The following is a 24,860-nucleotide window of genomic DNA, read 5'->3' as shown; positions in this document are numbered from 1 at the left end:
CTGGGGTTTATGTTGGGAGAGGGAGTCATAGCCCCACAGGAAGAAAAGATCAAAGCAATAACACTTACCCCCTTCCCCTCCACAAAAAGGGAATTAGGAGCGTTCCTAGGTCTCATAGGCTACTATAGGAGATTCATTGAAAATTTTGCTGAAGCAGCCACCCCTCTAACAGATCTCCTTAAGAAAAATGTAAATAACACACTGATCACACCCCCTCCAGAAGGAGCGAGACAGGCATTTAAACACTTAAAAGAAGCCATAACTACCAGCGCGGTGTTAATACCCCCGACTTCAACAAACCCTTCACATTAGCTACCGACGCCTCTAACATAGGCATTGGTGCTGTTTTGTCGCAAGAAGGGGAGGACGGGATGGAACACCCTCTTCTTTTCATAAGTAGGAAGTTACACCCTAGAGAATGCAATTACCCCACTGTGGAAAGGGAGTGTTTGGCGATCAGATGGGCTATCGACAAACTGAAATACTATTTGGAAGGGCGGTCCTTCATATTATACACGGACCATGCGCCACTTCAATGGATGCAAAAGAACAAATCCCAAAATCCTCGTGTCCTAAGGTGGTTCCTGTTTCTACAACCCTTTTCCTTCATAGTGAGACATAGGAAAGGGGCAGAGAACGGAAATGCCGACTATTTGTCCAGAATGCCTGTTCTCTCCAATCGGGAGAATCCAGGGGGGGAGGAATGTAACGGGGTAGCAAGAGGTCCATCCCCGAGTGACTGGTGGGTCGCTGATACTGCCTCCCCTCCTTCCCTTCAGAAGGAATGGGCTACCTGCCCACTACTCCCCGACATCGAGGAAAAGGAGGAAGGCATCTTTAACGGGCGTTCAAGGATAGTGAGACCACGCCTCCATATGACGTCCGAGGAGCCGGAGCGGTTAAGAACCAGGAAGTCCTCTACACAGCGTGCGATGTCACCCCAGAGGAAGTAGAGCGGAGAGAGGAGGTCAAAAGAGAAAGCGGAGAGAGCGGAGGACAGAGAGAGGAGGTCAGAAGAGAAGGCGAGGAGTGCGGAGAGTCGAGAGGATCCAGAGGAGTCCTGCCAGGAGGCCAACGACCCTGTGGAGCGCCGTGCCACACTCCCGAGGCAGGAGTGTGGCTTAAACAGGTACGGTTGCGTCTGCCGACCTGGGTTGGGAGAAGGGGAGACGGTCCCCCGTGTAAATACCTGTATATATCCATCCCTATTTTCCCACGTCCTTCCCACCCTCCCGTCCCTCACGTTAAACCCCGGCACTGTAAATACTTGTACAGCACTTTTCCGCGGTGTCCCCTGCACCGCGGTCTCCTCACGGGTCTCAATTATTCAGATTGTGCAACTGACGGCATTCCCTCTGTTGGTTTTCTTTTGGGCTGAATGACGCCGGGAGCCAGAGGGTCACCTCCGGACGGATAGCAGCCGGAAGAGAAGGAGAACCAATATAGACGCGGAAGACCAAAGTCGCAACTACGGATCAATCAGACTTTGCCAGAGAGAGACTGACCTCCCGTAGTAGGAGAGCACTGTTAAAAATAAAACCTTGCTTACCAAAGAAAAGTCTCCGGTCTATCCCTACACCCACGCTACAGAAACACAATAGAACTGACTGCCGAACAACTGTAGGGAGGAATATGACTGGTAAAGGTCCCTCCAAGTTTCACAACGAAGGCCCTCATTCACCTAAAAGGTGGCATGCTTCATCCTGGGGCCCCTTCTAGCACCGGTTCAACGAAAGGTGCAAGCTACTATCCACCAAGTAATTGGGAAGCTTATGTGGGTGTACTATTTAAATGATTTTACTGCTATGAAACTATGATCAGTATAAGTGTGAAGGTAATGTGCAGAGAGAAGCATGTGTGTATGTTATATCCACCTCCTAGGTGGACTATCTGAATTCATTCTGTCCAGCAGTGGTAGGATACATTAAAAGTGGGGGTTAATTCTACCCACTAGCGGAGGTCGATATGTTTCTGCCTAATGAGGTGTCAGTCACATTCTTCAGGATGGAGTGACCCTCTCTGCTTAAATGTATAGTAAAAGATGTTTAAGTTACAATCCACATCTGATGGATTGCAATGGCAAGGGTGCTACAATGAAAGAGTTCTGCTAAGGATTTCGGTCTCTCACCTCCAGTTCTTGGTGTGCGGTGGTCCTTCCTCAAGCCGCAGTAAAGCAAAGCGGGCAGCACTGAGAGACAATCCCCTTATCCCATCTCCCCACTCTTTCTCGGCTCTGTAGGGTTGTGACAAAAGAAACAGTAATGATAATGAAAATCATTAAACAGTAAGACCATGATTTAAAAAATGTGAGTTTTTCATATAACTTTAAAGACGTGTAAATAATACCTTAAACACTTTCTTCAGTACTTTCACAGAACAAATATGTTGAGAACTTACTCTAGTATCTTCAGAATGAAATATAAAATGACTGACCACACAAAGCAACTGAGTATCTGCTGCCATGTGTCAACAAACAAAACAAAGCACATCAAAAGGAAATTAGATAGCATTCTTTGGTCACATTCAGACATGTCAGAATTCTTTATTTACTCATAAGTATGTGCTTTCAGTACGTCGGAGCTTAAGTAGTTACTGTTTGAATCTAAATTGCAACACGATTGAGGTCTTAAACAACCATCTCATTCGCTTGCCCAATATATAGACGAGTATATGTGACTCGTGGTTCTAGAAAGTTTTTTGGGTGCGCTCGATCAATGATAATTTTCAATGTTTCGGCTTGCACTGCTCCTTCTACCTTGAAAATATACGCTCAGAATCACAAAATATAGTTACAAAATTAAAGCCACTTGGTCAAATTTTATTATGCATGATTTGTCAAAAGTTGCCTCTTGGCCAACATGTAATTAGTAATCTAATTGCTATTTCATGACAAAAATATTTTATAAGTTTAATCAGTAAGTCGTTAATGTAAATGTATGCCTCTCAAATTAATATCCAATTAATGTGCCCCATCTTTATAATTCAAATGTCAAAAGGTACGGATTTCTTCAAATAGTGCATGCTCAACATGATTTCTCCCTGTGAGGATAAACACATGTTTTGCAATTCAATTCAATACTTCCTGAGGGCACAACTATTTCATTAAAACTTTATAAACAAGCAGAAATAAACGAAAATGTAAGAACCTCATTATTTTCATTATGAAATTAAATCAAACAAAACATCTATCAGTAAAGTGCAATTTTGGGATACCAAAATTAGTTTATTCTCTCATTTTTGAATACTCTTACTCTTCTCACCGTATCTGTGCTGTGCCACCACCTAACAATTTGACAGATATTGATATTTCATATACACATCACTGTATTGCAATATTCACTTCACAATCACTATAACAGATAAGATGTAGGTGCTGCACTATCGCCTATTAACTCAATAGCTAATTTAATCAAACAGTAAATGACAGGTCTATTAAATGTATATTTGTTATGAATAAGTGAACCTTTATTCATACTTCCTATAGCAGTATGCTGCTCCAACTGATTTCTTGTTAATGTGTACCATCTTCAAAACTATGTGTCAAAAGAAATTACTTTCTCCAATTATTGCAATTTTAATAGTATTCATCCTTGTAGATACTAAAAGTGTTATACAGGCAAAAGTAATCTAAAAGATTGACCTCCATGATTTTAGTATAGATGTCTATAAACGTCCAGTAAATATATGTTTGCTGTGGTAGCTCAGTCTCATGTATCCATATAAAGTTACAAAAAGGAAGGCCACCGTATGTTATTTTGGCAGTTTAAAATGACTGCTCCTGCATGAAAATGGTGCCTTCATATAAACTCTATGGTCCATCCTGACAGAACAGTACTCTCAACACTGTATTTAGTCTGCATATTTCAAAAGAAATTTAGCTCTTGTCTTCCATAGAAACAATCATGTTGGAGGATAATCGATTTAATTACAAGTTATGATAAATTATAAGGGAGTATTGCGTGACCAGTTTAATGTATAACATGCATGAAGAACGCCTTACCTGGTAGGGACTATCTAGCTGCAGATTCCTTTACTTATAATCTTCCAAGGGCATCAGACTGGATCTGGACATTTTTAGTGAGCTGAACCCCTGTCGTTTAGCTCCATGTGGCATCGTCCAAGCTGTAAGTGACGGGCGCAGTGCCTATACAGGCGCCACACCAGTGCGATGATGTCAAGTTTTTTTTTCTGACTTTCCACGGCAGGAGCACGAGCCATGGAGAACACGGACCACTAGTGTGGAAAACTAGGACCCTGAAAGGGAACCAGCTCCGACCTTAGAAATCTGTTCACAGAGCAGGTAGGATAGTTAGGTCGGTAAGGAATCTGCGGCTATAGAGAGTCTTCACCAAACAATGCATTACCAAAGGTAAGTAACTTGTTCATCTGATACAGATTTCTAGCCAAAGATTTCTAACCTTAGAATAGATACCCAAGCAATACCTTCCTGGAGGAGGGTCTGCGAACATGATTCAAACCAGAAAGTCCTGCAGGACTGAATGTGCAAATTGCCCATCCTAACGGACCTGCCTGTCCATGCAGTAGTGTTTGGTGAACGTGTGCAGCGTGGTCTACGTTGCTGCCTGCCAGATGTCCAGGACCAGAACTCCACATGCTAACGCAGTGGTTGCAGCCTTCGCTCTGATGAGATAAGCCTGCGAACTATCTGGGGTTTGCTTCTTGGCCGATGTGTAGCCGATCTTGATGCAGAGCACGATCCATCGCAAAGTGATGGACTGGCCTACATGGAATGGGGTGATTACCTGCCAGCTTGTCTGGGAAGTAAGACTCATATGGAGGCTGAGATGACACCGCTTGCAGGACACTGACCCTTTGGGCAGATGTAACTGTCACTAGGAAGGGGGCTGTTTGTGGATTTTATCCAGTTTTCCTTCTGTCACTGTGGTGTGCTGTGAGGTTTGAGGGGATACTTCCAGCCACTTTTCAAGATTGCCTGACGCTGTGAAGACCAGGACCCTCAATCACTGTGAGATCACTGTGAGCTGCAGGAGGTGAGCCGTTGCGTGGTGCAGCCGCTGGGGACTACAGAGGCCAGAATCCCCTGTAGGGTATTCAGCTGCTTGTAATCTGCCCTACTTAATGGCGTCAGAGTCCCGCTGTGCGGGATGCACCCAGTCCAAGGGAGGGCCCATCCTTGCCCATCATTGCCAGGAAGAGCCAGGGCAGGGTCACCCGCTGGATTTCTACACTGGTAAGCAACAAAAGGGCTATTAACTTTTAAAATACATTTTTGCTGCTGGTTTTTGTTCTCGCCATAAGAGGTAGGGCTTGATTCCTTGTGAGGGGTGGTGACAAATGCTGGCCCTGATCAGACGACTCTGGAAATGTAGGTAGTTCACCAAAGGAGGACCTTGTGCCCTAGGTTTATGCTCATGTCCTACGCAACTGTCTTGTGATTGAGATTCAGCATTGAGGAGCTAAAGAAGCTGTTTGGTGTGGTCGCCGAACTGACTGCTGAACTGCCTCTTATCAGAACTGGTTTTTGTAAATAGATGTTTTAAAATCTTATCTGAAGGAAAGTTAGCAAGTTTGTTTTGTAATTAAAGGCTTTGGCTGCAGAGAATTCCTTTTAATGGTTACTCCTTCACCTCTGTTAAGAGAGGGGGTGTTGATGCTTGTTGACTACCTTAATTACTTTCACTTGCTTGGCAAACGCAACAACACCAGTCTAAATGGAGGTTGGGTCGGGCTGTGGATTTGAGGGTGGGTGAATACCCCTTAGTAATCGAAGTGCCTATATTTTACTTCTCTATATTTGTCATGGGGAAATGGAAGCGGAGTCAAAAAACTCTTGATAAAAGACCAAAAAGCAGCAATTCGATTTTATCTTTCTTGAATAATGCAGGAGGAGCCATGGCTGATGAAAGTTTGTCTGCGGAAGAACAATTGACACCCTTTAGACAGAGCCTGTTGGCAGGGCTTTGGCAAACAATTCGGATTGTGTTTGGTTTTTGCTGACCTGCCTGTAGGGCAAGAGAAGAGGGCACTGGATTGGAGTGTTGCTACAAAGGGAGCACTGACAGAAATAAAAATAGGGTGGTACCACCGCCTTCTTTGTCACCAAGTACAGGAACCCTAAAGAAACAAAAAAGGGGGAAGCAGGTGGCTAAAAATGTGCGCTCTACATAGAGCTTTACAGTAGATATTATTTACCATGGTATTAAGTATATCCTACCGACTCTTGAAAATTTTAGCCACAGGTTGGATACACTGGTAAAAAAGGTGGGCTCCTTGGCAAGCTCTTTAGGAACCCTTAGAGATGAGGTTGGAATTATGCACATAATTCAAATGCTCTGTTTATCAATGCACAGGTGACTAAGCCTATCCCAGAGAAATCTTCTAGAGGAAAGCAGCGTCTACCTCCTAACCTGTCCTGGGGTAGACAGTGTGAGTGATTTTGTCCCAGTAGATAGTCAGCCCACCATCTCTTTTGGCACTCAGGGACCTCATTTTGGGACAAATAATAATTCAATCCCTAGGGGCAGATCTATGCTAGCCTCTCATGCACAAAGTTTAGTGCAATCTCCGAAGGCATCAGCAGGGTTTTCTCTAGCCCGCCTTAATACCACTGTCACATTGCAGTTACCTCCAGCTGTTACTCCTTATGTTTTAGTACTGGCCAACGCTCCGCCTGCATGGCAATCTTCTAAAGAAGATTTTCAGCAGTTCAAAAATAAGGCAGTTCACTGAAGGCCGTTCACTGGCTTGAACTCACTTCTATGTTCTTTGAAGAGATAATCAAGATAAGCAGGGTTAGCTGGATTGGTAATGCACCTAAATTAATTGGGGGAGGGATTGTGTTGGAATTAACTTTGCAAACAACTTCAGGGCAGGATTTATGTTAACTAAACTTGGGTCAGACTCAGCATCTCCCAGTGGTATCATAGTTGCTATCCTGGGTTATTTCTATAAACCAGTGTCCCTAGGGTTGTCCTGTCAGGGGTGTCCCCTTGAGACTTATGCAGGGGTCCAGCTAGAAGGGACCTTGCGCCCGTTAGGCCATCCAACCGGGAGGTTTCTCCTAGAGACGTCTACAGGGCTCTCCTATTAGAAATGATGTTGCAAACTTTGTAACTCATACTTTACCCAGCCCAATCGTTATAGACCCCTGGCCGGTCTGAATGACCAAGACTGACGGGGGAGGAAGTCCTCTATAACTGTTATTCATAAGAGTACACCCACTATCAGGGCACATCAGGCTATGTCGTAGAATGTAGTGGGCTCGTGGGGGAAGCTTCAAGAACCTAACTGGACCAAGTTCCTTGCCCCATTTGATCTTATAGTCTTTCAGGAGACCTGGGGTGGGATTTGTTGTGTAGCATTTTCAATAATTGCCTCCCCCTCACCCAGTGGGGGCCTTGTTTCTTTTGTTAAAGTAGATTTCGTTTATAAAGTGGAGGAGATAGAGGGTATCTTTTACCATATTCTTTCTTTTTAGAACACCACTAGGATTTTGTGCCTAAATGTTAATGCAATACAGGGGAGGGCATCTGAGGATGTGATGGTCTCTTGGTATTATTTTACATTATTTCTGCCATGGTCGACCAAGTGTTCATACTGTTATGATAATACTAGGGGATTTTAATGCATACCCCTGTAGTGATTGCTACCTATATGAGGGAGGGGGCTTTGAGGAAGGTGATCATCTAGATTAAAGCAGGGGCGGCTCTTCCGTGTGAGTGGAGGAGTGTCGCCCCACTGCTTTCTCACCGTGCTGAGAAGCAGAGACATAAAATGGTATAAATACCATTTTATGTCACTGCTTCTCGCACTGCGAGAAAGCAGAAGAGTTTGAATGGGGAAGGGCGGGTAGGCTGTCCTGCAACAAGGCAGGGGAGGAGTGGCTAGCCCAATGTTGCGGGCCCCGACAGTTTCATCGGCCCTTTGGGGTCGACCAAACCAGTCATGCGTACACTGCCTATTTTCTCCATGTAGGCTGCATGCAGCCTACATGGAGAAAATGTCCTTCCCATAGGCGCCTGGCTGGGCGCCAGCCCCACCACTCACAACGCTACCATTGCTGCATTGTGATTGGCTTAGGGGAGGGAGGTGGCTTGCTTCCTGCAGCTGTGAGGAGCAGAGACACAGAGACGACGTGGGACTAGTTTGGGCTGGCTAAGGTATGTTTTCTTTTCATAATTAAAAATAAGTAAAACCTCTCCATGCCGGCTGCGACTGGATTAAAGTCCATCTTAAGCACACCCCAGGAGAATTTAATGAATGAGTTGTCAGCTGAATATAATTTGGTGAATCTCTTTGGTTTATCTCTTTGGTTTGGAGAGTTTGCTTTTAAGGGTTCAGGAAACGATTCTCACATTGATCACATCTATGTAACAGCTGGTTTCTCATAACTCTTTCTCAGTGAACTGGAATATATTCAGTGATCACAACCCTCTTGTTGCCAGCTTTCACTGTGAAAGTGAGCAAAGTATACCTTTAAATCACCTGAAACCTCAGTTTAAGACAGTCTCTCAAGGGCGAAGACTGAAGTGATGTGAAGTTAATCCTGAAGCCTTTGGTTAAATCTTGTTTTCGGAAATCAAGACCTGTTTGTACACAGAGTCCTCCTCACAGAGGCCTCCTGTCAGAGTATCATAGAAGCGTCTGACAAGTTTGGCTCTTACATTAACACTGCTCTTTCAAGATTGGTCAGGCCACCAGCCCCCGGCACCTTGCAGCTGGTTTGATAATAGTTATACTAGTTCACGAAAGTCACTCCTAGCCTAGTTAAATATAAAAAAAAACTTGGGATACTAGAAAAGTAAGAGAATGTAAGGCCACTTATTGTGCTGCAGTCAATAGCAGAAGAAGGTACTAAAATAGAGATGTGGGAGGATCTTCTGACACAGTACATCGAAAGATAGCACCTTTTTAGGGCTCGCGCCTGCGATTGAAGGGGCGAAAGCCCCTGCTGTCGCAAGGCGAGTCTTTTGTAATCATTTCAGTCCATTTCGCTTTCAAGGACTAGGCAGAGGAGACAACAGACTGTCACGCGCACGCAGCCGGCATCGGATCAAGTCGCGCGCGTGAACACGCGCTCCGATACCGGCCGGCTGTTCACAGCACATGAACACACGCAGGCAGGCACACACGCAGGCACAGGCAGGCACACACACAGACAGACGCACGCACACACACACACAGACGCACGCACAGATGTACACACACGCGTACACATCCCCCCCCACACTCACCGGGCTCTTTTAGCGTGTTCCGTGTCTCTGTCTCTCGTCAGCCAGTGGGTCAGTCTCGATCATCGATCTCCCTCCGCACCGCGCTGGTCTTCACCCGGGCCCCCTCCTGGGACCCGGGACTTCAGATGCCGCACTCCGCTTTGGCGCCGGGGCTCGGAGCGCGCATGCGCGGGCAGCCCCCCCTCTCACTCTCAGCTCGGCTGCTTTCGGTTTCATAAGTGAGTGATGTCATCGCTTTGTTCTTATAACTGAAGGGTGCATACGAAGACTGATCTGCTGTCTGCCTCTCTGGATTCCTACTCCCACAACGTTATTATGCAGTTTTATATAAAGTGAACTACTGGAGCGATTTACATGAGCCCCAAATTACAAAGCCTTCACCCGTGCCCTGGATGGTGACCTCCTGATGGCCGGAGAAGCTTCGAGGCAGGCTGGGCTTGGAGTGGCTTCAGGTCATCCATAGCCGAAGGGGGTGACATCTGTTTTCTTGGCAAGAGAACTTCGCCGTACTTTGAACGGGACATTCTGGTGGCCCCAGCCCCTCCGGCGGCTCTGAGTCTGAGGCATACGAGTGACGTCAGCAGAGCAGTGTGCGAAGCAGGTGGGGGTTAGTGCGGACAGGGATTAACACGGATGGATTCTGAGAGGTTAGAGGGGTTGGGGGAGTGAGTGCGAAGCAGGTGGGGGTTAGTGCGAACAGGGATTAACACGGATGGATTCTGAGAGATTAGAGGGGTTGGGGGAGTGAGTGTTGTTATGTTGACAGTACACCGTTGAAGAGGCCTCGAAGAAGGAGTAATTAGCCAAAGTCCCTCTGTTTCTTACACATTTGCTTGTCCTGTAATGGCAGCAAGTTTATTCAGGTGGGTGTTTTGGATTTCTTTAAGTGTGTTTATGTTTGATTATATCTGACCTTGTAAGCAACAGAGGCTTAGGGTACATTATATGTTTCAGTGTTTGCAGAAGAATACACGCATTGGCTTCATCCCCATGGAAAAATACACAAAGTTTGTTCGATAAATGCTTAAAGACGTGTGAAAAATATGAAACCCCCAAATGACTTACGGGACATATATTTATTATTTCACATGTTCCTCACCATTCAATAAAAAAAATGACATCTATTTACACAATGTTCTGAAAGCTTGTGAATAAAGTTTGTTTTACAGTTTATTATAGGAATGCAACACTTCCAGCAATGCGAAACAGGCAATCAAAATAGCGTCCTTCATAATTGCCAGTCATACTTTTCTAACACAGACGGACTTCCTTACGTCGATGCGTCATAGAATTGAAATTCTTTCAGCGAATGCCTCATTCCACCCCCCCTTCCCTGTGTACAACAACCGGCCCCTCTCCTCTGCTTCCAACCACCTCATCTCCCCTGCTTCCAACCACCTCCTCTCCCCTGCCTTCAACAATGGACCTCTCTTCGCTACCCTGCTTACAACTACCACCTCTCACTTGCCCTGCTTACAAACGGCACCTCTGCCCTACCCTGCTTACAGCCACCATCTCTCACTTGCCCTGCTTACAAACGGCCCCTCTGTCCTACCCTGCTTGTAACTACCATCTCTCACCTGCCCTGCTTACAAACGGCCCCTCACCTCTGCTAACCTGACATCCACCCCCCTCGGGATGGCGCAGCCCTGCTTCCCAGCCAACGGCTCTTGCGCCTCATCCTCTCGGCATAACTCAGAGGCGCAGCGACCACTGGTGCAGCAGGTGCAGTGGCACCGGGTCCCAAGCGGCGCATTAAACCCTGGCAATCGCTCATTTTACTCCCGCCCGACCAGTCCAGGGCCCGTTTTCCATGTTTGCACCAGAGCCCGGGGCATAATCTCTACGGTACTTACCTGCACCAATACATTACCAGACTCTCCTCGCCTCCAAAGTGCCAGTGGGTCAAGTAATGCCCTTTGGGGCAGGTAGGGTACCTTTAAAGCTGCACTGAACGCACTGAAGTGTGCAATTTTAATTTTGCACCCGTGTTTAACACGTACAAAAAAACATTTAATCTACAGGATAGGTAGAGACAGGTTTTTCACACAAGCTGGCGATGTTTAAAAATCTCACAGACAGTCTCGCCCCACACTCCATCCCTCGCCCCACACTCCATCCCTCGCCCCACACTCCATCCCTCGCCCCACACGCCATCCCTCGCCCCACACGCCATCCCTCGCCCCACACTCCATCCCTCGCCCCACACTCCATCCCTTGTCCCACACTCCATCCCTCACACACCCTCTATCTCTCTCTCGCCCTCCCTCTATCTCTCTCTCGCCCTCCCTCTATCTCTCTCTCGCCCTCCCTCTGTCTATGTTTCGCCCTCCCTCTATCTATCTTTCGCCCTTCTTCTATTTATCTTTCGCCCTTCCTCTATCTATCTATCTATCTATCTATCGCCCTCACTATCTATCCTATCACCGCAGCATCACTCGGCACCACCACAGCATCACTCAGCACCACCATAGCATCACTCAGGGGCACCATAGCATCACTCAGGGGCACCACAACATCACTATGCGCTACCAAACTGCTTATAAGTACAACAGTAACTTGCAATATTATTATAATATAATATTATTGCCAACATTGCTTAATATTTTGCAACAGCTATCATCTTGCAAATCATCTTTATACACCAATACAGACTTTGCTAAAAATGTAATACAACACATTGTCATATACAATGGCAATAAATCAAACTTTAATGCTGCAAGACCTATTGCATTGCAAATGCTTGTTTTGGAAGGTGGTCTACCACCCTTTTTTTAAGGAGGACAGAGTGGTAGATCTGTCGCCTTGATTCCGGTTCAAATCTGGAAGGGCCATTTCTCTGCTCCATATCAGGGGGGAAAACGTATCTTGTCCACCCGTCTCCCCAGTTCAGGATGCCAAATTGACGTTGTAATGGGAGGAGATCAGAGGTGAAATTATGTCACTTCCACTGGGCTAATGCGATCCCTAGTGACCTGTTAAAGTCTTGTGTTGATATGTGGGCACCTCTCCTTACAATCTACCTTGGTGCCGATATTAGCTATTCCCTTCCAGTCATGGCGGCATTTAATTATCATACTCGTTTAAGAAAGGGGACAGGAGTGACACCGCTTGTTACAGACCAATTTCTTTAATTGAGATTGAGGTAAAGATTGTTGGTAGGGCCATATTGAAAAGACTAACTTAATGGGCGGAAGAACAAAACAATGTTTGGGTTTCGTACAGGGAGTTGTTCTGTAGAGCAGAATCTCAATCTGCACCTTATAATTACTAAATATGTCTGGGCAAAAATGGCTCGCTCTATTTAGCCTTCGTGGGCCTCAGCTCTGCATTTGGTCTGGTTATCAGAGAGAAGCTTTGGACTGAGATGGGGCCCATGGGTGTGGAAGAGGGATTGGTAAGTTTTCTTAGGGGCCTTCATTTTGAGTGGATGGCTTCTGTCTACTATGTTGCACAAAGCACTTCAGTCTAAGTAAGGGGGTATGGCAAGGTTGTATTTAGGCCATCTTCCTTTTTATTATGTATATCAATCACCTTGAGAAAGCACTCCTCGTACAGGGTATAGATATGCCAAGAGCCGGGGCAGGTCACTCCCTTATATGCTGATGATCCTTTCTGAATAGCCCATACTGCTAGAAGTCTACGGCGGCTTTTAGACCTTTTTGTAGTCTTTATTAGCAGCTTGGACCTGCATACCAACTAACAACTCATGTGATAGTCGTGCGCCCATAAAATGTGAAAAGTGTGACTTTGTCAGGAATCAGGCCAAGTGTTCCATGCTGTGGAACATAATCTAGTTCCTCAGTGCATGTCTGGTATAAGGTGTATCTCTTATTTATAGAGATTCCCTTACTTATACTCCTGGATACTGGAAGAGGTATTTGTACACGCTCCCTTATGACAATATCTCTGCGTCATGGGAGAGAGACTTTGCTTGGCTTCCTGTCCTTACTGGTTTCCACTCCCCGCCGCCCCCCCACCCCCTTTGAGTTAACTTCCTGACTGCTGTGTGTTTCAACTTCGCCCTGTCTCTACAGATTCTAGCCGAGCTTCCTAAATATTTGCATGAACTTGCTTTGACTCCAGAATCCCCCCCTTTTTTTCCTCCATTCTGCCCGGGGCTGACTTAAACCTAACCTTCCCCTTGAGACTCTGCGTCCTTGCTAATTAGTTCCCTGCTGGAGCGAGTTAGACTTGAGATACTGGCAACATTGTATCTTGTTGCTTCTTTACTATTAGATGCGGGAAAACTGCTATATTGCCTTTTGCTTTACGCGAGAAACTTTGCCCCATTGCTTTCTTCCGGGATAATTGATACACTGCATCCAGCCAATTGCAGAACAGGAGACTGCTCCCAGACGTGCACTACCTGCATTCCCTTTCACCACTGTCAGCCCTGCAATTGATCAGAGCAGTTCCCATTCCCGCTACCTTCTATCTTGCTCCTGATATTGTCTTAGTTCCCGTGGAACCCACCTGTTACCAGGTTAGTGGATCTTGTGTGTTACAGAAAGCCAAGCCCACAAACTATTATTCCACACGAGCGAAGATGAATCCCGAGGGGGCGAGTTCTCCCATGAACATCATCCTACAGTCTACATTACAAAGCCCCTCGTTAGAGGAACTTGCAGCAGCCTTTGTAGAGCAGTCCGAAGTAGGAGGGCTAAGAACCGAGAACCAGTGCCTTCATGCGGAGCTGGTTCAGGTTAGAAATTAATATTTGGGAAAAAGGGACCCCTACATAATGTTCTGTTTGCTATTCGTAAGAGTACATAGACACTTAGGAAAAGGAGTAAAATAGCAAACTAATAGTTATAGAACCCTTATAACATCAAGCGACCATAAATGAATATTTCATGAATCATGATGATGTATCAAAATCTTGAAACCATTTTATTTTTGATTGTTGCTCCTTCTATATTTTTCTCTTTAACTTGTTTTTTTTTACTAGAAATGTATTATTTACATAAATTACATTCAACTATACATATTACACATATTCACATAACATCAGGGCCCAGTCATAAGAATAAGAAGAGCTATGTTCAGCCTGCACACTTTACGGTTCCGTCCCCTACAACTAGCTCTATGACCAAAGATGAAGGGACCCTTCCCCCTGTCCATTTCAGTCCACACACCTAGCCCAGCCCCGCTAGCCATGCCTGAAAGGTTCAATGGTGACAGTGCTAAATACAGTACTGTTGTAATGAAGACTCGTGAACCAAAGGTAAGTTAACTCATCTTTATTGATGTCACCCTGCTCTCCACACTGACAGGAATAAGTCGCATTCCAAGGATGACTGGGGGGGAAGATACCAAGTGGCTGGGGCAGGGGGGGGGGGAAATGGATCGTACCACTTTATAAAGTTTGATAAACATGCTCAGGTTACAACACATCTCCCTTTGAACCAACAAAGCATTTACCATACCAGCTTAAATTACAACACATCTCCCTTGAACCGAAAAGAAAGAGGGATGGAAAGAAGAGGAAAGGGAAGACAAGGGGGGGGGGAAACTGGCACTAAATAACAGTAACACGCAGGGATGAGGACCCTAATACCACAACACCTCAAGGGGCGGTTGGAGGGGCTAAGGAGGATATGACCCTGGTCAAAAAAAACAAGGACCTCCCCACCCTCATTTACAATCTGTATGCAAGGTACCTCACCCTAAAACAGGTAGAGAAAGGTTATTAGAACACATAGTTTGGATCCTGTACCTCTTCGCTTTGTACCATTCTTACTTGACTCCTCTCCCCTTCCTTACACACCCTTGCGAAGTGGCCCCTTCTGTTACACTTCATACACATAGAATTTCGAGCCGTACAATGCATGCTATTAGCGAGATGATTATTGCTTCCGCACCTGAAGTATTTCAACCCTTCTGTGACATTAAAGGGCTTATCACTCTTTACCTCTTTAGATTTGATCTTGTTACCTTCTACTTCTCTTTTATCTTCCAACACCAACCCTTTGATTTTATTCACACAACCCATGGATTCTTTAGGTTGGTCCATCTCCTGGATGCATTTTGCGGTGTGCTCAATGGAGTGGGCGATGGCCACCGCTTCCCTCAACGAGGGATTCTTTGCCAGAAGTTTTTCTTTTATCTTTGGGTTGTGGGTGCACTTCACCATTTGGTCCCTAATGAGGGAATCGTTCAACTCCCCAAACTCACACAGCTGTGTGAGACCTCGGAGGGCGGCAATGTAATTAGTTATGGATTCACCCTTTGCCTGCACCCGTGAAAAGAACTTGTGACGCTCAAGCACAACGTTAACCTTGTCCCCAAAATGAGTCTCTAGTTTAATCATTGTAATTTTGAAGACATCTGAATCTAACTCATCGTCTTCCAATGCTGGGTTTGGGAGAGTGTCATATATTTTCCTCCCTTGCACTCCTAGATTATGAAGCAAAACATGTTGCTTCCGCACCGCTGAGAATTCCCCCCCCCCATGGCTATTAGATATGAGTCAAACAAATTGATCCAATCCTTCCAGTGTATATCTGGATCGCCGATGTCATTTAGGAAGGAGGGGGGGGTTCATAGATGAAGCCGCCATGTGGAAGATTAGCAGCTGGAAGCACCACTGCACTAGAAAGGAGTGAAAAGGAACATTTAAGGTCCTTACAGATGCTCAGATATTAGAAATATTTACTTACAGAAGACAGGAAACTAAGTTATGTAGAGGGGAAGACCGTCACCCAGGAACGGTAAATGAACTTCCTGTGACAAGGTGAAACAACAATACTAATGGTAGGGGAGAACCGCTTATGACCTAGGACCTTGAGCAAAAATACTACTTACACCTGAAGCTAGGAAAACTGCAGGTGTCCTTACACAGTACCCTGAAGCTGATGGAGGGGTTCCCCTATGCCTTCGCTGCTTAGTGGAAGGTCACAGAAGTACAATTTAATTAATTTGGATTACTAAAGCACAGTTGTCACCATTAAAATGTTCACCCCTCCCAAAACCCTTACATGAACTGATTATATCCACTACCTCAGTGCTCCCCCTCTGCAGTCAGGAGGGTGCACTTATAATTCTGATTTGACTGTTGTGCAAATGGACAATCTCACATCTATCACGCATGTACCATGTATACACTGTTAGAACATTGCACGGTGCACTATAGGATTTACGGTAGTACCCTTTTTCCCCTTAGTAATACGCTGCATGGACGGGTAGCATTGCACTTCAGGAAATGGTGGGTTAGAGCTACTTAAAGCTTGTAAAACCGCACACAGTAAGCACAGATGATCTCAGAGCTTGGATATAAACATGGACGTATTTTCACTTAGGAAATTCTAATTATGGTGAAGCATGCGAGAAACTTTGCTTGTGAAATAACCAACAAAATACCACAGCTATGAACTACAACAATTTAAGTAGGTTCCTGACTTGATGCCGATGACCTGCAGTTGGTAAAATGCTCGACGTCAACTCCTGACTTGAGCACCACAGAACACGTGAGGGCACTAGATCACAGGTATAGATTCACTTAAGATATTTCAACAGTATGAAATCTGCACATATTCTATAGTATATATATCTATAGTCGGACAACCTATCTGCCTCCCATGGTCAGACCACCTTCTTGTCCCACTCACCTGGTCCACCACCAAGCCTCCTTCACTGACCCCCCATCCCATTACCAAGAGAAACTGGAAAAAACTTCTCATAGAGCCATGGACAACTAACCTTGAATGCTCTCGCCCACCTCCCTGCACAAACCCCAACCAAGCAAATAACAACTATGAGGGTTGGATCAGGGAATCACTGGACACGATCCTTCCTCTACGGAAATCCATTCCCAAGAGGTCACACAAATCTGCTCCTTGGTTCTCAGATTCCCTGAGAGACCTAAAACGCCTCTGCAGGAAAAAAGAGAGAGCCTGGCGACTAGACTTTCTCCCAGAAAAAAAAACCCAATACAAAGAGGCTATTAAGGCCTACAGAAATGGGGTTAGGGCGGCCCAGGCCTCCTACTTTGCAGACCAAATAATGGCAGCAAAATCAAAACCCAAGGAAATTTTCCACCTGGTCAAAAAATGCATTACCGTCAACACTGCCCCCCCAGTCCCGAAAACGCTAGAACAATGCAATGAACTTGCAGACTTCTTCCATAACAAAGTCACTCAGATCTATTCCGCCTTCCCTACAGCTGCCAACAACTCAATAACACCCAATCAGACCTCTCCGACTAATTCCCCCTCCCCAGGACAGCCAACGCTGGACCACTTCCCCCCACTAAACCCGGAGACATTGCAACAACTGGCACGCCAAGTTAAATCTGGCTCTCCCCTTGACCCTGCCCCACCAGAAATATTGCTCCAAGCAAGCCAAGCCTTTCTTCCCGTGGTGCTAGAGCTCCTCAACTCATCCATATCCTCCTGCACAGTACCCAATGGATGGAAGAGAGCTATGGTACGGGCTCTGCTGAAAAAGCCCACCCTCAACCCAGAAGATCACTCCAGCTACCGCCCAATCTCACTACTTCCCTGGGTAAGCAAGGTACTGGAGAAGTACATAAATACCCAACTGACACAATTTCTGGAAAGCCATGCACTCCTTGACCCATCCCAGACAGGATTCAGGCCCAAACACGGTACTGAAACCGCCTTGCTGGCAGTCACCGAAGAGTCCCGAAGGATACTAGACCAGGGAGGATCAGTGGCAGTGATCCTCCTTGATCTAAGCGCAGCCTTCGACACGGTCAGTCATGCCACCTTGCTGAACCGTCTGCGCAACATCGGTGTCGGAGGCGATGCTCTAAGATGGCTTGATTCATTCTTGCACAATAGATCCTTCCAGATCTTTGACGGGGACACAATATCAGCCAGAAAACCCCTGAACTGTGGAGTACCGCAGGGCTCTTCACTAAGCCCCGCGCTCTTCAATGTCTATATGCAACCACTGGCTGGACTCGTCGAACCCTCGGGTATAAAAATTGTATCATATGCTGACGATACCCAGCTAGTGGTTTCAATGACTCAGGAAGGCGCCGGTCACACCTCAGGAAGTCTGATGAACTGCCTAGAGGACATTAAAAAGTGGATGACATGCTCCTCTTTGAAACTTAATGGAGACAAAACCGAGCTCATGCTCTTAGGTCCCGCATCACCCACGTCACTTCCCTCCATGTGGCCTGGGTGTCTGGGCACCCCTCCCACTCCCAAAGAAAGCGTAAAAAGCTTAGGAGTATGGCTGGACAAAAACCTCTCCTTCTCCACCCAGGCTACAAAACTATCCGCCATCTGTTTTGGCTTACTCAGAACTCTAAGGAAAGTCCTCCCCCTCCTCCCAATGGAAGCCAAACAAGTGGCAGTTCAGGGCCTGATTCAGTCCCGGCTGGATTCAAACAACGCCCTGTACGTGGGAGCTCCTGAGACGTCCATGCGAAAGCTACAGGTGGTCCAGAACTGCGCAGCCCGCGCCCTGCTACAGATTCCAAGGACACAGTCTGCTAAACCCGCACTGAGCAGCCTACACTGGCTCCCAGTGAGACAGAGAGTGGCTTTCAAGGCACTATGTATTGCCCACCGAGCTTTCTGGAAGTCAGGTCCAGCGATCATTAACAAACTGGTCACTCAATACCACCCTAATAGACCCCTTCGGTCCACGGAGGCCTTTCTGGCCGTAGTCCCAAGAGTACGGAGAGCTAGGACCGGAGGAAGGATGTTTTCCTTAAAGGCCGCTAAAACGTGGAACTCACTCCCACTACAAATCCGGTCCAACCTAACCTACTCTCATTCCGCAAACAATTGAAAACCTTTCTGTTTGCCAGGCCCAATTAAATCTCAGTCTCCGCCACCCTCAGCTCGGTTATCCATGCTCTAGCGCTTGGACGCCCATTTGGGCAGCAATCGCGCTTTACAAATCACAATACAATACAATGCATTCAATGATGTGGAATTTCTACGTGATAATTCCTTCCCCACAATTATCATTATGGCTTTACTTCCTTTCTTTCCACCTGCAACTTGTAAAAATGCTGTGCCTGTCAGCGCGAGGAACAGTTCACATATTAAGTTTTTTTTTTTTTTTTTTTTTTACATGCGCAACCTTCTCTTCAACTCCGAACAGCTGTGCCTATCAGCGTAGGAAATGAAAGATGCTAATAGGCTCGAAATTTCTCTTGCCGTTACACTCCACCTCAAGTTTCAATTGCGCTTCTCACTCTCAAAGCGTAAATGTCTTATGTTCCAGTTGAAAGTCTTTATTTCCTATTAATCACTTGCATCGCCGTCACTATGCCATGCGCCCTCCTGTGGTTTCCTCACATAATCGCACCCGCGCTTGAGGCGGGAACAGCTGAGAAGAGTCTCACGCCTCACTGAGAACCTGACAGTGCCGCCGCCGGTAATTAATCACTTCAGTGAATGCCTGCGCGCTCCTCTCTTCCTCACGAGAAATGCTTTACTGAAACACACAATATATATATATTTAAATATATATATATATATATATATATATATTTTTTTTTTTTCTTTAACTCAAAGACTGTTTACTCTTGAGTTTCAGGAACACCAAAAGCGTCTCTCAAAGCGGCACTTCGTCTCCTCACAGCCCGCTGAAATCACGCCACCCAATTTAAAGATGTTAGCAAGTATACACGTTCCAGTCAGTCAAAGGGTCTCTTTCTTATTATAGCATTTATATTATTATGCTGACCCGTTTAAATTGATATTTCTAATTTATCACTTCGCATTCACTCCTTCTTACTGCGCTGGCTGGAGTTTGTCACGCACTCCTTATGCCTTCATTTACTCACGGCACAGATCTCTAAGGTCTCTCGGCTTAGCTGGTACCTCATAAATCAGTGTAGCACCGCGCCGACTGTCATTCCGCCATCTTGACAGCTGCAATGTCTGTTGAGGGCACTTATAGATGGACGTGACTGACCTTAATCACGGCTTCCGCTTCAATTAAATCTCCCGAGATCACAAGATGACAGACCTTCCTGAATCCTTAGGCTACTAGTCCGTCGAACAGAGATCACCAATGGAACTTTTCTCCTCATCTGTTCCAAGCACGAACTTCACAGCATTACTTGAGCACCGGTTGGAGAGAGTACTGAAAGGGGAGGTGACAGCTGGGCCCCCTGCGCCAGGTTCTTCGCCTCGTCGCCAGTGTTGTAATGAAGACTCGTGAACCAAAGGTAAGTTAACTCATCTTTATTGATGTCACCCTGCTCTCCACACTGACAGGAATAAGTCGCATTCCAAGGATGACTGGGGGGAAGATACCAAGTGGCTGGGGCGGGGGGGGGGGCAAATGGATCGTACCATTTTATAAAGTTTGATAAACATGCTCAGGTTACAACACATCTCCCTTTGAACCAACAAAGCATTTACCATACCAGCTTAAATTACAACAAGTACCTTTATGAATCAATGTAGGTTAGAATTTCTTTGTAAGGCTGCCTCGTTTCCTGATGATGCTGCTAAAGTGGCATTTGTCATTTCGTATTTAAATGGTAATGCAGCAAATTGGGCGGTACCCCTGGTAGAAAGCAATGATCCGTTGCTTTATGACTTTATCCTGTTTCAGGAGAAAATGCGAAGGCAAACCTTTGAGCAGGCAAGTGACAATGAGTTGCTGAACTTAAAAAAAAGGTTCTAAGGGCTTGCTCATGTATATAACGTGTTTCAACAGAATGGTCACGGAAAAACACTGGCCGGAAGAAAAGAGGACCTCTCTATTTTATAGAGGACTTTGTGACTAATTGAAAGACCTCCTTTCTCAGATAGTGGATCCACCAGAGAACAGCCTCGCTTTCATGGATCTGGTGGTAAAATTGGATCATATGTTGAGTGGAAGGAGAGGGGAGTCATCACGCCAAACTCCCTCTTGCTTCCTAGTAGTTAAGAGTTACGGAAAGGAGAGCAAAGACACCAAGGATAGTGGTGAACCCATGTAAATAGGGAATGTGAGAGGTCCCCTGTCAGCGGAGAAGAAAGAGAAAAGACGCTAGCTCAATTAGTGTTTGTACTGCGGGAAAAGCGGACACTTTGCAAGAGAGTGTCCTGTAAAACCTTGTGCTCCTCTTCAGGCTGTAGCGGGAATAGACTACAGTTTGACACCATCAGAAAACTAAAAAACTTGAAGGTACATGAGACCGACTCTTCAAGTTGTTTACTTCCTCAGGTCTCTCAGTTTCTTTCTAATACAGTGGCTACTGTACGAAAACATTTCACCTTATCAGTAACTTTAATAATTTCTTCACAGAGCAGAAAGGTTCGGTCTATTTTTTTGGATTCTGGGGCCATATGGAACTTTTCAGACATTAAATTGGTATATTCACAATACAAGACCTAGACCACTACGGCATCAAATCATAAACCACTTCACGGTGTACCATCATATGCAAATCTTTTGCAAATCACTCCTCTCTTTTAATAAATGAGGTAGGAGGTACATCCAAGTTATGCCCTATTTAAAAACATATGCCCAGTCCCGTGGAAACAAACACAGTTGTGAGACAAACAAAACACACACCTAAGTGTCAGATTAAGATAGGTAGAAAAAAGTGTGTGTGAGCGAGATGGCGCCTCATGGGCGAACCACCAACGGGAACCTGGCAGGTACTCACCAGGATTGCCCTGTTCTCATCATTGGCACCATCAAGCTCAAAAGAAAGACTTGTGTCCAGGAAACAAACAAAACAGTGTTTGTGAGGGAATGCAGTGTGTGGAAACAAACAAAAAACACAAACTGTGTCAAACAACAAACATATAAAAGCCACACAAACAACACAGAGCTTAGCTTTATTCTGTCAATTTCGTGTTGGTTGCGGGATGTTAAAAAAGAGAGAGAGGCTAATATCTATCTAGCCATACTCCACTTGCCGACATGTTTCATTGCCAATTCCAATTTAGGCCATTTCTTCAGGGCGTCACAGGTTAAGCCACTGCATTAGGACATGCTTTGTCTTCACAACCTCAATCAACCACCATGGCGCATACCAGTCGAGAGGTTCAACCCCTGGTAGGTTTCTGGGTAACTCCAAACGTGAGTTACTTTTCTTTCTGTACTGGTTACAGAACAGGACTCGAGGCCGGCATTCACTCAGCACTCGCGAACCAGACATTAAATTGGCCCAAGAATTGAGGATACCCTTTGCACCTAAACCCCGCTCTGAACCGGTGAGAGCGGTGGATGCAATCAAACGAATTGTTTTCAGTATTGATTAAATATCATACACCCGATCTCACTATGGTATGCGACAATGAACACTCAGAAACTCTTCAATTTGATCTAATCGACACGCCTAGTTTCGGAGCCATTCTTGGGGTTCCATGGCTGCAAACCCACAACCCCCAGATAGATTGGGCGTCTATAAAAGTCACCCTAAAATCCATACACTGTATGATGCACTGTTACCAAGAAGCCAGTGATTGGAAAAACACTCTTTGTTGTGTCCTTGATACGTCTGTGAAAATTCTCAGTGTACCATCAATATATGAGAAATATAAAGAAGTGTTTGATGAGGTTAAGGCAACTGCCTTACCACCTCATCGTAGTTACGATTGCCGGATAGATCTGATACCAGGAGCAGAGCTCCCAGTGAGTGGAGTTCATGCTCTAACCGATCCGGAGACTGAATACCTAAAGACATATCTCGTTGAAATGTTGGAAAAAGGATTCATCAGATATTCCACATCTCTGGTTTCGTCTCCCTTATTTATTATACCTAAACGGGAAGAGGGATTACGCGCCTGCCTGGACTATCGCGCGTTGAATCGTATAGCAATCAAGAATAAATACCACCTTTCCCTTATTTCGGTCTTATTAGATGAGATACATGGAGCGAAGATATTCACAAAACTAGATCTTCAAGGATAATCCGGATAAAAGAAGGAGACAAATGGAAAACCGCGTTCAGAACCAAATACACTTTCTACGAGTACTGTGCAATGCCATTCGGTCTCTGTAACGCCCGAGCAGCCTTTCAATTTTTTGTTAATGAGATTTTGAGTGAATACTTGGACATCTTTGTCATCGTCTAAATTGACGATGTATTGATCTTCTCCCAATCTAAGCAGGAACATGTGAGTCATGTTAAAAAGATCCTAAAGAAGTTGAAAGAAATTCGGTTGTTCGCTAAACTAGATAAAAGTACTTTTCACTGAAAGAAAGGTTTGCAACCGCCCCCATAGTGAAACACACAGATAACACACAGCCCTACTATATTGAGGCAGATGCATCTTAATATGCAGTGGGAGGGATATTGTTTCAGAGAGACCAAAAGACTGGCTGTTTACATCCGGTTGCTTATTTTTCTAAGACTCTTCTCCCTGCAGAGCAGAACTATACCATTGGGGAACGTGAGTTACTGGCCATTAAACTCGCCTTCCAAGAATGGAGACATTACTTATTGGGCACAGCACACACAATCACTATCTACTCAGATCACAGGAATCTGAAATTCTTCAGATCTGCTAGAGCCCTTACCCCGCGGCAAATGAGATGGGTGGTTTTTGTGATCACATACTGTCCTGGCCCTCAACATGGTAAAGCCAACGCTCTGTCAGCATAGGCATAGAGAAGAAAATACTGACAATAGTCCGCCCACCATACCCGGTCACAAGATCATTGGAGTAGGCGATAAGGAGATCCCTTCATTCGTAGACTGTTTAGTAGAGTCCTGTGCTGCAATACCTCCTCCTGAATGGTTAAAAAAGCCATTAAATACCATTACTAATGGACTTTATTATCATGGAGAGAAACTGAGTACCCATTATGGAGTTGCAATTGCAGATCATTCAGTGGTGTCACAGTAGTTTATTGACAGTGCATCCAGGAGGAGAAAAAACTCTGCAAACTTGTCACAGGTGGTTCTGGTGGGCTGGAATGGCTAAAGATATCTTAACGTTTGTAAAGTCATGTACTGTTTGCGCTAGACAAAAAAATTCTCACGCTGCACCTACTGGTTTGTTAAGACCTACCCAGATTCCCTCAATACCTTGGCACTCCTTTAGTATGTTTTTTATAACCGACCTTCCCAGATCACAAGGGTACAACACTTGATTCCGGTCCAGGGAAGACATGGCTTGGCAGTTCGGGCTGGACTGTTCCTATGAGGCACAGGGTCAAGGCTGATTTCAGTCAGTCTCAACAAAACCCATCGATATGATAGCTTGAATATCCTGGAGTACGAAACTACAATGTGTCCAGAAAAAACTCTGATGAAGGGGGAGCATCTGGGACTTCAGCACGTTGATAGTGAACCCCAGCAAGTGCTCACTGCAGGAGGTCTGTCGTAGTCTGGTGGTGGGAGACGACAGCCTGGGATGACCCCACCTTCAATAGCCAGTCGTAGAGCTACGGGAAGACTGGCATCCCTGAGCTCCGTAGATGAATTGCCAAAACTGCGATCATCTTGGAGAACACTTGAGGGGTGCTGGTAAGGCCAAAGGGTGGCACTGCAAATTGAAAGTGCTTGTGGTCTCCCAGGAACCACAGCTAACGTCTGTGGGCAGGCTGTTCAGGGATCTGAAAAAAGCATCCTGCAAGTCCAAGAGCATCATCCAGTCTCCCGGGTCTAGTGCAGACAAGACCTATGCAAGTGCGTGCATTTTGAATTTCTCCTTTTTCAGGAAGGAATTGTGTGACCTCCGTCTTTTTCGGACACTATAAAGT

General features: G+C 45.6%; 1 protein-coding gene across 3 annotated transcripts in view; it reads right to left on the bottom strand.

Moving 5' to 3' along the window:
* Positions 1–24,860, bottom strand: part of SLC12A6 (solute carrier family 12 member 6) — a 784,900-nt gene that overhangs the window by 181,999 nt on the left and 578,041 nt on the right. For all 3 annotated transcript variants that reach the window (XM_078644820.1, XM_078644821.1, XM_078644822.1), the window contains one exon: positions 2,129–2,233. In XM_078644820.1, coding sequence (XP_078500946.1) covers positions 2,129–2,233 — 105 coding nt within the window. The remainder of the gene's footprint in view (positions 1–2,128; positions 2,234–24,860) is intronic.

This window comes from Lissotriton helveticus, chromosome 5_1, assembly GCF_964261635.1.
Source record: "Lissotriton helveticus chromosome 5_1, aLisHel1.1, whole genome shotgun sequence".
In the NCBI taxonomy this organism is placed as follows: Eukaryota; Metazoa; Chordata; class Amphibia; order Caudata; family Salamandridae; genus Lissotriton; species Lissotriton helveticus.
The sequence above is the reverse complement of the archived record's forward strand: the minus strand, read 5'-3'. Positions and strand labels throughout refer to the sequence as shown.